The sequence below is a fragment of the Polypterus senegalus genome, chromosome 11 (assembly GCF_016835505.1).
Source record: "Polypterus senegalus isolate Bchr_013 chromosome 11, ASM1683550v1, whole genome shotgun sequence".
Lineage (NCBI taxonomy): Eukaryota > Metazoa > Chordata > Cladistia > Polypteriformes > Polypteridae > Polypterus > Polypterus senegalus.
The window spans coordinates 31,753,177-31,767,938 of record NC_053164.1 but is presented as its reverse complement, the minus strand read 5'-3'; the positions used below and the strand labels follow the sequence as shown (position 1 = coordinate 31,767,938).

The following is a 14,762-nucleotide window of genomic DNA, read 5'->3' as shown; positions in this document are numbered from 1 at the left end:
ACAACTACTGTCTGTGTTTTGAAGTCTTCCCTTTATTGTTATTGTGTACCTGCGTCTTTTATAGTGACATCATGATGATGATGATGATGCCACAGGTTACAAATCTTCTCTACCATTAGACAAGTAAATGGGTATGTAGTTATAAACATTGCCCCCTGCAAGATTACATATTCTTTATTTGTCACATACACAGTTATACAAGTGGAACATGTAGTGAAATGTGTCCAGTAAACTCATTATTATATGAGAATGAAAGAGAGGTAAAAGTTAATAAAATATTAAGTAAAAACACAGAGTGATTATGAAGGATTCTAGATGTAACCGTGGCACTACGCAGGAAACCAACAGGTAAAACAGCGGCAGCCATGATTATTGGGATTATTGATGAGTATTTTGGTATGTTTTCCATATTTAGATATAGCATCCATTTTAGAAGTATGAAGGATTAATAAATGTCAGAAACCTTTTCAAGCAGGAGAAGGTTGATGTCGTATACAAATTGTACATGGGAATGAGTAGGAGATTAGCAGACGTCCTGTAAACAAGAAGACTGGAGAGTTTTTACATATACAGAAATTTCAAGGGTGATGGCTAAACTTAAAGGATATGAGATGAACAAGAGTGTAATAGAATAGGGTTTTATTTTAATAAGTCATGTGGGTATAGACCAACGAACCAACCAGAGTAAATGCATTGTCGGAGATGGCTTTGACCTGGCCGGGACACCCAGGAGGACCAGAGGAGGGCTTACGCCTTCCCCAGACCATGTGGGGGCGACCACCCTGGTACCTTTGGGAGCCACGAGTACAGAGCTTTGAAGCTCAACCCTGTAGGGGCTCGTGGTCACCACCAGGGGGCGCCCCTATGTCTTTGGAGCCCTGGTGTGACGGAAGTGCTGAGGAGAAGAAGAGCAGGGACACTGGGGTGTGTCGGTGGAAGATTGCCGGGACACACCTGGAGCACATCCGGAGGAATTATAAAAGGGGCCGCCTCCCTTCATATAGGGGCTAGAGTCGGGTGGAAGAGGACGAGGTCTCTGGAGGAGGCAAGGAGGCAGCCAGAAGAGAAAGAAGGCATTGTGTGTTGGCCAGGACTTTTGGGGACTTTGGGGTTGTGTTGGCACTTTATTGTAAATATGGAGCACTTGATTAAACGTGTTGTGGGTGACATGAACTTGTCTGCCTGTCTGTGTCCGGATCGGCTACCACAGCATGTATTATCAGAACTGTTATGTAAATTCAGCTGTTTATACAATGGACCTCTGCCCTTATTATTGTGACCATGCTGTGGCACACTGTCACTTCCAGTGTCAGCCCGGGGATATACTTAATGGAACGTGACGCATGAGCTTGAGGACGCTGCCGCTACGCACACACCGCACTGTCCATACTTGCACACGTACTTTATATAAATCTGGAGGATTCCACCAGATGTCCGTGTGAGAAATCACTACAGGGAGAAAACAATGTCTGGTGTTGGTATGTTGTGTGTTTGCATTGAGAAGCTGTTGTGAAGATGCAAAAAAAGAACAGGACAGCAATAGCGACACAGAATGTCGAGACCTTTAAATGTATCGCGTCATTACGATGAGGAATATGCAAGGCTCGTATTGCCTATGCGAGAAATGGATGAAGAAAAGCACCGTGAATACACTCGCATGTCACTGGTGGTTTGGTTTTTATTTTGGGGAGGCAGAGGTATAAAGGCAAATATTAAAACTGTAAGCCAGTCAACGATCGATAGATCAGCAGAACTTTCTTATTTTGGGAAAAACCAGAAATTGTATTTGAGGAAGCAATGCATTAATACTAGAAAGTCTTTAAAATGATTAATTTTCATTCATTTCGAATGACAGAGTCTTTCCAATGGAGAATTTAGAGTTGGTGAAAAATGATGGGAAAGCACCCTTTGGATTGAAAAAGCAGCATGAGCATACCAACGGGGGAGATAAAAACAAAAGGAACTATAGATTACATTTATTTCCAAGGAACAAAACATTGAAAATGAACCCAGAAAAACAAAAATAATTTTACGCCAACATTGTCATGCTCTGGATTGTGTTTTATAGTTTTTTTTTTTTGTGCCTTTTCCTTGGCTTCCTAAAATAATGGAGAGATCATGCTGGGAGTTTTAGTGGCCGAGGTATTAGAGCAGTGCTTCCCAAACTCGATCCTGGGGACCCACTGTGGCTGCAGGTGTCTGTTCCAACCATCTTCCGTTTGTCATTGGGCTGTCATTATTTCCCAGTTTCTGTGTTTTGGAGTCAATGTAGAAATTACCAAATAAGTTTGGTAGATTTTTATTAAAATGTAATAAGCAATTATATGGGGAATATGGGTGGAGCAGTAGTAGCGTTGCTGCCTCGCAGTTAGGAGACCCAGGTTCGCTTCCCGGGTCCTCCCTGTGTGGAGTTTGTATGTTCTCCCCGTGTCTGCGTGGGTTTCCTCCCACAGTCCAAAGACGTGCAGGTTAGGTGCCTTGGCGATCCTAAATTGTTCCAAGTGTGTGTGTGAGAGTGCCCTGCAGTGGGCTGGTGCTCTGCCTGGGGTTTGTTTCCTGCCTTGTGCCCTGTGCTGGCTGGGATTGGCTTCAGCAGACCCCCCCAAGACCCTGTAGTTAGGATATAGTGGGTTGGAAAATGGCTGGATGGGGAATATGTAATTTTCTTTGTTTTAAGTTGTTAACAGTATTTTCAACCTAATTGTCTTTCTGTTTTTCCAGGTGTTCTGATTATTTCATTGATGCTTTACTAATTAGCGGGTCAGCGTTGCAGCGTTCATCATCCAGGGTGTCTGCTGTGCTGGTTGTTAATTGTCACTATTAGGGTACAATGAAGGGAGCAAACTACACAGGAAAAGGGGAAACAACAGTTAAGCATTTATATCTTTAGAAAAAATCTGAACTATTTCTAAATGTCTTACAAAGGTAAACACTATACTGTTGTGTTTTTCTGAATGCAGAATAAGAGAAGAGTAAAAAAGATTAGATCAATAGTTGATCGATTATTATCACCGACTGTAAATCTGGTTGAAACAAAAACCTGCAGCCACAGTGACTCCCCAGGATCGAGTTTGGTAACCACTGTATTAGACGGTTTGATTTTTATTTTATTTTTTTTTTGAGATGTTATTTTAGAAACACGTCTTCCCTCAGCGCCATTAGGTTTTTATTATGGGCGCTGCCATTGTTTGCAGTTTGTTATGCAGGGTTACCAGGCGGAACAATCGTGAGAGCGCAATGGGTGACATCTTCACCACGACAGTATAAAGGTCAACGTCATGCGCTTCCTAACTGTGTGAGTTTGTGTATAAATCAAAACAGACATAAACCCCTTGTGTTCTGATTGGTTCAACCATTTTCTGGTTACCAGTTCTTTGGCTTTAATTTACATTTTGTGATTTGGCTGAGGCCAATATGTGAAATATTCTGGCTGTTGACTCTTTCACTACATTTCTCGATTGATGATTTTGTGTCCCATCCTGGCCTCCCTGTTACGACCTTGGCTTGTTACAATCACCGCCCACCTTATGTTCCCATCTTACTTTAGACTGCTGCTGTCCTACGCCTTCAGTACTGATGTGAGCTAGATTAGAGATGGGACGTCGCCTTGACATCTTCATGGCAAACTGGGTCACTGGAGCTTTCAGCTAACCAAGCAAGCTTCCTGGAGGGAGTGAGCCGTCTCCTGTCATCTGTCAAACGACTTGTGCCCACATGGCATCTGACTGGACAAAGGTGTTGTTTGGTGCCTCATTTGGGACCTTTGGATCCTTCAAAATGCACACATATTTTCCAGTTGAAACAGTTCTATCTTTTCCTCTTTTTTTCTTCTTTTGGGCAACAATTACTTTTCATTCTGTTCAAATGTGAAAAAATATGAAACTGTAGTCAAGTCATGAAAGAAATACTCCACCCAAAATTATAATGTTTTAATCTGATACTCACTCAAGGCTTTTTTTATAGTGATGGCTAAGAAATAATCTCATATTTTCATGGAGGATGCAGATCACAAAACTCCTCGGTGGAGACCAGTCCTGAAGAACAGCAACCGTACTCGACGGCATCTCAAATTACGTATATATCACAGAGTTCGAATGTCAGATATCCAGTCATATTTTCACGACGGCCCAAATGCATGTACTTTGGTATTCATCAAGGATCAAACTTTTGAATTCAATTCACTCCTCCATTCAAAGGTCAGGAATCCAGTGTGAGAAAATTAAGGGAACATCAAGGGGCAATATAGTTATTTAAGGGTTAATATCGTTTTTTGCGGACAAAGCGTTTTCGTATGCATTGTACCCATCCATCCATTATCCAACCCACTATATCCTAACAACAGGGTCATGGGGGTCTGCTGGAGCAAATCTCAGCCGACACAGGGTGCAAGGCAGGAAACAAACCCCGGGCAGGGTGCCAGCCCACTGCAGTATGTATTGTACGCTAATAAGAAATACAGCATTTATCTTAGAAATAGAATGAAGAGATTGTTGAAGTGGTTAAGTAAAAATGTACTAGGAGATGGCTGACGTCATACACTGGTTGTTCTCAGAGCACTAAGAAATCAGCTGGCATCCTGTACCCAGTAAGCCGTGATAGATGTCACGTACAAAGGAATCTCATGAAAAGAGCTGAACTTGAGTAATACAGTATTGGGAAACACCAATGTAGCAGAATGAGACTTTTATTTAGCTATGTAAGCCAACGAACCAATCAGAGTAAACGTCAGGTGCAGGTTAACGTCATACCCAGAAGGAAGCAATTACAGGTGAAGGGCCCAGCGGAGTGGAATCTCTTTTGGCATTTATGGGATTCAAAATGGCACCCTTCCAATTGCCGGCCCAGATCCCTAGCCTCAGAGCCACCACTCTGCCTGAAACAAAAAGGCTGACAAAGCCAGAACACCAAAAATCAAACCAAAACCAAAAATCAAAGTCGAACGTTCAGAGCTAAGTGTTCAATGCCAAGGATCATAAAAGGAGGACACATGAAACAGCAGAATGGCTGGCTGGCATGGGACAGCAGGGGGTATGAACGTATGAACAAGATGGAAGCTTATCCAAGTTCATCTTGGTTGAATTGCAGCTGCACAAGATAATCTTTATATACCGCTGCATTGATGACATCAGCGTTGCACAATCGCGACACATTAGAAAAGTTTAGATAAGACAGGCCATTTAGCCCAACAAAGCTTGCCAGTCCTAATTACTTAATTCTTTCATAAGTTTTCTTTATGTTCATATAGATGTTGTGTCCTTTCTTTTCTTGTATTGCCTGGTTACGACTTATTTACTGTTTTTTGCCTCTTGTCTGGGTTTACGGCCGCTACGGTTTATTTTTATTTTCTGTTGTTTTGTCGTTTCTCCCTGTTTACTCTCAAATTCTGCTCTCCTGTTTTCCTGCTGAGTCAGGAGAGAAGAACCCTGTGACAAGGCGTTCTGTCCAGTAAAATGATTTTATTTGGACCTAAGTCTGCTCCTAACCTCCTTTTCCTCCCAAGTCTGCCTCGGTGTAGTTGTGTCAAGGGGCTGGGGGCTCAGTTACACCCCCTAGTGGCCACAAAGCCTTTTTCGATTCATGATTGAAAGTCAATCAATCAGTCATTGTCCAACCTGCTATATCCTAACACAGGGTCTGCTGGAGCCAATCCCGGCCAGCACAAGGTGCAAGGCAGGAAACAAACCCCGGGCAGGGCGGCAGCCCACCGCAGGGCACACACACACACACCCCCACACCAAGCACACACTAGGGCCAATTTAGAATCGCCAATGCACCTAACCTGCATGTCTTTGGACTGTGGGAGGAAACCCACGCAGATACGGGGAGAACAAGCAAACACAGGTCTCCTTACTGAGAGGCAGCAGCGCTACCCACTGCGCCACCATTCTGCCCCATGATTGAAAGTGCTATACAAAATAAGGCTTGAATATCTGCCTGCGGTGGACCGGCGCCCTGTCCAGAGTTTGTTCCTGCCTTGTGCTCAATGCTGGCTGGGGTAGGCTGCAGCCCCCCGAAAACGAAACCCTGGTTTGGATTAAGCAGGTTCAAAAATGACATGCTAGTATCCTTAATCTGAGAGATTTTAATGCATAGTGTCATTTTTATAAATGAAAAACTCAATGTTTAGAGCATTATTCTAGCAATACTGTGTCAAAATCAAGTTATAATTTCGCATTGCCTTGACCAGTGTTTCTCAGTCTGTGGGGCGGGCCGCCCTAGGGGGGCGCGAAGTAACAAAAAGGGGGCGCAAAGATGTGAATAAATTAGAAAACAAGAATCAAAAATATGAAAAATACATCTATTGAAACCAAAACAAATGAACTTAAACATACATTCGGATACTAGAAAAATAAATATAGAATTAGATAAATGTCGCTAAAAGTTAAGTAGGTATAATAAAATATGCATCTATGATATTAATTAAAAAAGAACAAATTGGTATTAGTGGGCTCCTTTCAAAAAACGTTAGGGGGGCGCGATTAAAACTGTTATGAAAACTCGGGTCGCAAATACTTAAAGGTTGAGAAACGCTGGCCCAGGCTTATGATTTAGGAGCACCAGAACTTTAATTGTTTAAAAGAACTTTACGAAAAGAATTGTTCAAAAATTGCTCTGCTGTCTACAAATCGCACAATATTCACATGAATCACTATCGGCCAAAATAAAACAAAGTAAACATTTGAGTTTCAGTGGTGGTGGCTTTAGAGGTTTCATAATTGCAGTCTTTTATTTACCGATTTGATATTTTACTAATTAATCTCTTGTTTTAAACAAGATCCTAGTGCCATGGGATCTGTTCTTCACCTCCCAGCTCCATTTGAAAAACAAATTGGACGGAGTGGTGCTGCCATGCAATCTAAAGCAGGCACACTGGGATGGCTATAACAGCCGTACTCCCCGAAGAACGCTAATCAGGCCCTTGTGTATCCTGAGCTAGCGGCTGCAAAACAAACAACCCACTACGTTCAAAGTTAAAGACAAGAAATCAATCCCCATTGCGTGCGTATTCAGTGTTTCCTATCCGCTCATTCTTAGGTACGGTAGAAGGAAAAGGATGCCCACTTAGACCGAAGGAGTATAAAAAAGGTTCAAAGAGGCATCATAAAACAAGCATCCAAATGCGTGAATGACCAACATCAAAGAAGAGCTTCAAAAAAGAAATCTGACGCAGAACAGCCAGGCGCCGCCGCACATGTTACCATGGCGACTGCAGTGTCCTGAATTGCAGACGACTCAGCCTGGTGCTTCTTCTTCTCCTTTCTTTCTTTTTATGACTATCTGGGTTTCGGTGACACTGAGTACACAGCCATTATGATTATGTCACAAAAAAAGGTGTCCACGGGGGAGATAAAGAGACACAGAGACAACAATACAGAAAAAGGAAGCCAGCATAACAGCGCAGGATGTGACTAATATGACTCTACCAGATCTTTGCTCTGCGTCCAGGAATCCTCCACAGCACTGGCAGCCCACCACTGGCCATGGTCATCTGTTTGCTGCTGCGTCCATTTGTCAGAATTCCAGCTCTCACGGCCATCTTCACAGGAAAATGCCGTCCAACTCTCTTCCAATGTGTTTGAGGAATCAACTGGAGGACCTGAAGATAGAAAATGACACCAGTTTAGGCATATATGACTCCCAAGATACGCCAAGAGGTGTTAGATACGTGTCATGGGTACTGTAAATGCTTTGACCACCACCACTAGCACATGACATGTGGATGAAAAATCAATGCCCGTTCCTCATATCCTGAACAAGGTTGCCCTTTTTAAGTTAGCTCTGCACCGTAGTTCTGTTTTGTCCTATGCATTGCATTTCAAGACTGGGAAGATAAAGACAACCACCTGGAGTGCCGACTGACACATCACACATTAGAATTAAAGTGTTTAAGGGCATTTTATATGTTTAAACATGTGAGTGCATGGGAGATGGCTAAACATCCCATCTTAGGTAAGAACACTGACTGCAGGGAACGGCTGAAGCGACTGCTAACCACCTCCTCTCTCTTTGCTGTAGAACACGTCTGGCATGCTTATGGAGGGCTGTGATGACATGGCCGTCTTCCTTCATCTGGTACATCGATAGTCGTATACTGAGGATGGACCACAGCAAGTGAGGACAAGACAAGAGCTATTGGTGCAAAGTGCTAAATACACTTAAACATCAAAGGAGCACTGTGTCAAAATCTTCATCGATAAATAATATGGTGATGTGAAGAAGTTAACAAACACTATAGATAGATAGATAGATAGATAGATAGATAGATAGATAGATAGATAAAGTCACTATAATAGATAGATAGATAGATAGATAGATAGATAGATAGATATGAAAGGCGCTATATGATAGATAGATAGATAGATAGATAGATAAATAGATAGATAGATATATAGATATGAAAGGCACTATATGATAGATAGATAGATAGATAGATAGATAGATAGATAGATAGATATGAAAGGCACTATATGATAGATAGATAGATAGATAGATAGATAGATAGATAGATAGATAGATAGATAGATAGATATGAAAGGCACTATATAATAGATAGATAGATAGATAGATATGAAAGGCACTATCTGATAGATAGATAGATAGATAGATAGATAGATAGATAGATAGATAGATAGATAGATAGATATGAAAGGCACTATATGATAGATAGATAGATAGATAGATAGATAGATAGATAGATAGATAGATAGATAGATAGATATGAAACCCCTGTTATGACTTTTGAAAATAATTTGGGAAATAACTTGTGTTCCACTTCCAGCAGATGTAATGTCGTTCACATCAAGAAGAAAAGTTTTTAGTTCCTGTCTGGAAACATTGTTTACAATAAAAAACTGTAGTGAAGGAAAGGACAATCCCAGTAAGTGTGCGTATTCCTAACTAGGATAAGATGGTTTCTACCTCCAGTACCGGCTGTCGGGCTGCTCTCTGTCTATGTGAAATCTTGCTGTGGAGAAAACACATTAATGAACACAATGGTGTGTTTTGATGCATTTTTGTGTAGGAAATATGCACCATGTGACATAAAAACTTTTTTGTGGGGTTTTGAATAAAAGTCAAAAAAAGAATTGATGTTACTGCTGTGGTACGTATCACATACATTACACAGATGCAGGAAAGAATGTAGGTAAAGATGGAAGCATGAACAAGACATTTAGAAACAATATTTCATATTTCCCACTCATAAAAACCCCTTTAAAACCCTAAAAACCTCTTTAGCGAGTTTTACATTTTACAATTATGATATCCCTCACAAAACAAATTTTAGTGTTAGTATCACAACACTGTATTTGACTTAACATTTGTCTATTTAGCTCATCACAGTGCCAACATGTCGATTAGCACATGGATGTAAGAATTTCACTGTACTCTGAACTCGTGACAACAATAACCCTAGAAATGAATCTTTAGTATATTTTTGCCCTTTTCCATGAGCACCAAATCCCTGCTTTTAATCACTGAGAGTTCACTAAATATTTCTGTTTTTACCACATTAGTATACTTACAGTATGTACTGTGAGAGATGGCATGCTGGGACTGGTATTCTGGCCAGAGCTGAACTGGGATGCCAATAGCGCGGAAAGACAGGGGAAGATGATGTATTGAGGAGACTGTATCCAGCAACACCTTAGGTGACAGCTCTCCTGGGCTTTGGTACGCTACTGAGACCCACAGGGCATACTGGGAATTGTAGTTCTTTTGGCCAGCCCTTTTGGGTCCACTGTGTGCTGCCAGAGGGTACTGAGAGGATTTATGAGCCCTGGTATTGGGTTTCACATAAAAGGAGCAGCCTTCCTTCATCCAGGCAAGCCAGAGTCAGGATGAAGCAGACAAAGTTTGCCAGGAGGAGCAGAGGAGAAGAAAAGAGCGCGTATTGTGCCTGCTGTGTGCCTTTTGAAGCCTGCATTGTGAAGGTGTTTAAAGGATTAAAACCTCTGTATTAATCAGGAGTGTGGGAGGCTGCACGCCCCCTGGTGGTCACAGCACGTAATTCAATGAGCACTTGCATCATCATGGGGGTTCAGAACTGGGGCCTGGCAAATTTCTGGGATGTGCCACAACTTCTCCAGCATGGAGAGTGTTATATAAACCTCCGATCGAAAAAGAAAAGTTGGGATTACAGTGGAGGATTTTACGTGAGGCAATAGCTGCTGATTGTTTCTTAAAGACTATTGGCTTTAGCGTAACTGTTCAGTGTTCATTTGGTCTTAAAAAAGAACAATTTATCACTTATTTCTGTATTGTACCAGAATTGCACCACTCTTACAACAATAACAACAATTTACTTTTTGTTTAGCCCAAAATCACACAAGGAGTGCCGCAATGGGCTTTAACAGGCCCTGCTTATTTGACAATAGCGATGACTCAAGACAAGGAAAAAAAAACTAATTACCCTAGTAGGGTAAAAAAATGGAAGACATTTAGGGAAGGGCAATTCAGGGAAAGACCCCTTTCCAGGTAGGTTAGGTGGGTGTCAAAAAATGAGGTAAATACAACCCAATCCACAGAGCAGGACACAAGTCATCCTCAGCACAGAGCTGGGTGGCCACCTCAGCAATACAATACAACAGAGCAGACTACTTAGTTCTTGCACAGCTCTCCTCACTATCTGTTACATTTTCTTGCTTTATTGTTTGAGAAATTAGGAATTGTGTTGAATAAACTCATTTAAATTTTTAGAATTTCTGTATCAAAAAAAAAAAATACACATGACTGTTTACTTAGCAACATTTTTATTGGGTCAAGTCAAGATGGCTATAATAAAAAAAAATAGTCAAACTGTCACTGCTTTATTAATTCAAAGTAAATTGAAGGGTGAATTTCTGTACTATAAACGAATTAATCAACTGGATATGTTGTGAGAAATCTGGGGTGTAAATGACGTGTTGGGTTCTACAGAAAATGACACTCTAGTAGTAAAGTGGGAGTAAAAAAAGTTTATAAGTTGCAAATGTTTTATGTATGTTATAAACCTGTCATGTGGTAACATGACTGTAATTATATAATAACTATGAATAAAGGTCTGTTTCAAATTAAAAATATATTGTGACCACTAAGGGCATTGCAACAAACCAAACACAACCACAATGACTCAAGTCCCAGTATAAATATAAAGGTTTATTAACAATACTTTACAAAAGGCTTTCTTATATGTTATAGAGCTACAAATGCTCTTTCCTCCTCTCTATTTCTGTCTTTTATTCCTCCACTCCTCTGAGGTGATTGCTGTCCAGCTCCTCTCCTGACTTGGATTCACCTGAATGAGCTCGAGGGGCTCCTTTAATCTTAGACCCAGGAGTACTTCCAGTGCTAGGGCATGGCTCGTTAGAAGCATTTCTGGGTTCAATAGAAGCCCCACAAAGAAGGGATTAATAATCCATGCAGCTCCTCATGGCAGCCCCAAAAGTACCCAACAGGGATGCCCCACGGGACTGCAGGTTCCAGTATGCCCTGCGGGTGTCAGTGTGGGAATCCTAGCCCAATGAGGCTGCCCTCTAGTGTATCGGAGGAGCCACTGGTCCAAAAAAACCATCTACCTCTGTACCTTCATTACACTGGCCTCCTGGTCAGGTAAGGCACTTTGAACCATCCCTGCTGGGGTGCAGAGCATATTCACTCCAAGCTTACCACAGGGAACAACCTACTTTTCTTCTCAACTATTCAGTATGGCGGCCTCCTGGCCAGGTAATGAATCATGCACCAACCCAGTTGGGATGCCAGCCCATATCTATATACTGTATATATATATATATATATATATACATATATATAATTGCTTGAAATTATGTATATTTTACACCTTATCCAGGAAAAACACTGGCTTAGCACTGGGAAGATCACCGCAAAGGGTGTGTGGGTCAGTATCTTCTACAACACAGGATGATCTGTTCCTGAACGGCTATTTCTAGCATCCCTCTTGGAGAAACATCCACCTTTTCTACAGTATATATATAAAAGTCAATGCATGTGTGTGTGTATTTATGTATGTATGTATGTCCCAGTATCACTTCCGAACGGCTGGAGTGATTTCATGAAACTTGGTGCACATGTTCCCCATTGACCAACTAAAAATACTGTGGGGTGAAATCAACCCTAACCCATCCCCTTCTGGGTAGGGTGCGGGGTGATCTTGCAGTTTTGTATGCATTTTATCATCCAGTTGACATTGAGGATCGAACCTCGGACGTCAGCATCAGAGACAAAGTCCATTTACGCTGCGCCATGGCGTGTGGTTCGTTTATTTGACAGCCTGGAGATCGGAGTAATTACATTCTTAGCATCCATAGTCTGAGTCTCGATCTGATTGTATGGGTGGTTACCTACCAGGTAACGCATTTGGTTGGATGTGTGCAGTGGAGTGTGTACACCTGATGAGCCCAAAATAGGGAGAAACACGTGTTGCGTACTCGTTGCATTATTTGACAGTAAACTATTATCTATGATCTGCTTCTCGCAACTGAGAGGGCCGGTAGTGGATGTTTGCAGACTGGCAGAGCAACCACATGTTTGTATGTCTGTTATCATCCACTTCACCCTCACAACGTTTGGACAACCATTGAAAATTGCTGGAATCAATTTGGACACAGCATGTTTCTCACATGGACAACTTTATGTGGCGTGTTCAAGGGTACAAAGTCCTAAGAACCTTCATATATTGGCTAAAGATGGAAAAACTAAAAACACTGTATATAATAAGGCACTTCAGCAAACACTACAATCACATTAATGGGTCTTAATTGTTTGTTAATTTATTTTTATTTTTAAAATTGTGGATTTTTTTTAATTATATTTTTCTCAAACAATTAAAACAAAAAAACCCTTTATTTTCCTCCTGGGCAACGCCGGTTATTTCAGCTAGTAGATCAATAACTAGATTAAGAACTTCAGCAGCCTTACTTTCTAGTCTTTAATAAACAGAATCATTATGGTAGTGTCCTGGATAATAAAATTGTCACTTTTTTAAACTCCAGATTGTTTATATTAAGTTTTCAATTTTGTTCAAACGAATGCTGATGAAATAATTTACAAAAGAATTAACAGAACCCTTAAGGCAATTTAAGTAATTAACATACAGAGACAATTTACATTGAAAGCATCTTCTTTTGTGGACTTGTAATTTATGACCCAAATATGCTAATACCTTCTTTCTTTCTATATATTATAACTTTAATGCATCTGTTTTGTTATTCAAGGAATTTATGATACCTTTAGTTTAATTTGGTCAGTCATGTTTTATAACTTAATGTTAAAAAGAATGGGGACGATATGAGATTGTACAGATAAGAACAGGATGGAAGCTTTTGGGCGGAGTCATCCATGACCAGGACATCTATCCAGTCGGTTAATGTAATGTGTAATGTCATATGTTCCAATTTTTGACATAGGTAACGGCTTATCCGAGAGACCGGGGACAAAATAGGAAGCAACTTCAGAGACCAAGACACATAGAAAAAGACAGAGGGTGACCAAGTCATTTGGATGTTGGAGAATGCAACTTATGCATCACGTCGATTTCTGAATCAAAAAGATGCCCAGGACAACATCCATCTTTTGACAAGCTTTCTAAGACTATAGATATCCATCTATTTTATTTTCTAATATACTTATCTAGCTGTTATTTTACTTTAATAAATACCACATTACTTTTACATTTCTTTACTTTGTCTTTATATCTGTAGAGATTGAAGTAATAAAGCACAGTGGAACCTCGGTTTGCGAGCATAATTCGTTCCGGAAACGTGCTCGCAATCAAAAGCACTCATATATCAAAGCGAATTTCCCCATAAGAAATAATGGAAACTCAGATGATTCGTTCCACAACCCAAAACTATTCATATAAAAATGATTAATACAAAATATAAAGTAAAAATACATAAAAGAAATTAACCTGCTGTGGACTATGCCCGGCACCTTATCCAGTCCAAGACCCCCAAGCCGCCAGATGGAGTCCTCCCTGCAATGTGGAGATGCCCCGAATTCCAGCAGGGCATCATGGACTATGGAGTTGTAATACACAGCCCTGCTGGATAATGTCGGGGCCGCCAGGGGATGCTGCAGGGAGACACAGGGACATTTGGTTTTCCTACAGCCCGGAAGTACTTGCAGGTCATGAGGATGGAAGAAATAAAGTGCTTCTGGGCTGACGAAGAAAGAAGAGTTTTGATTTGACCCGGAAGTGCTAGGAAGTCACATGGACTGCAGGTTAAGGAGCACCTCTGGGTCATGAACTATAAAAGGACTGTGGGAGCTCCCAGACGAAGAGCTGAGCTGGGTGGTAGGAGGGCAACGCGTCTGGGAGTGGAGGATTGATTATTAGTGATTATTGTGATTTGTTTATTAATAAGTAGTGTGGAGTGGAGGGTGCTTAGTGCACATAATCTATACTAATAAAAGGCAAAGACCTCACTCACTCACTGACTGACTGACTTACTCATCACTAATTCTCCAACTTCCCGTGTAGGTAGAATGCTGAAATTTGGCAGGCTCATTGCTTACAGTTTACTTACAAAAGTTGGGCAGGTTTCATTTCGAAATCCTACGCGTAATGGTCATAACTGGAACCTATTTTTCTCCATATACTGTAATGGAGTTGAGCTTGATGGCCATGGGGGGCGGAGTTTTGTGTGACATCATCACGCCTCCCACGTAATCACATGAACTGACTGTCAACGCAGTACGTAGAAAACAAGGAAGAGCTCCAAAAAGCGCTGAAGAAAACATGCATTATACAATTGAGAAGGCAG

General features: G+C 41.1%; 1 protein-coding gene across 1 annotated transcript in view; it reads right to left on the bottom strand.

Moving 5' to 3' along the window:
- The window catches only part of LOC120538803, a 74,708-nt gene that overhangs the window by 20,601 nt on the left and 39,345 nt on the right, over positions 1–14,762 (bottom strand). Inside the window, exon 3 of the mRNA XM_039768285.1 lies at positions 7,425–7,597. Coding sequence (XP_039624219.1) covers positions 7,425–7,597 — 173 coding nt within the window. The remainder of the gene's footprint in view (positions 1–7,424; positions 7,598–14,762) is intronic.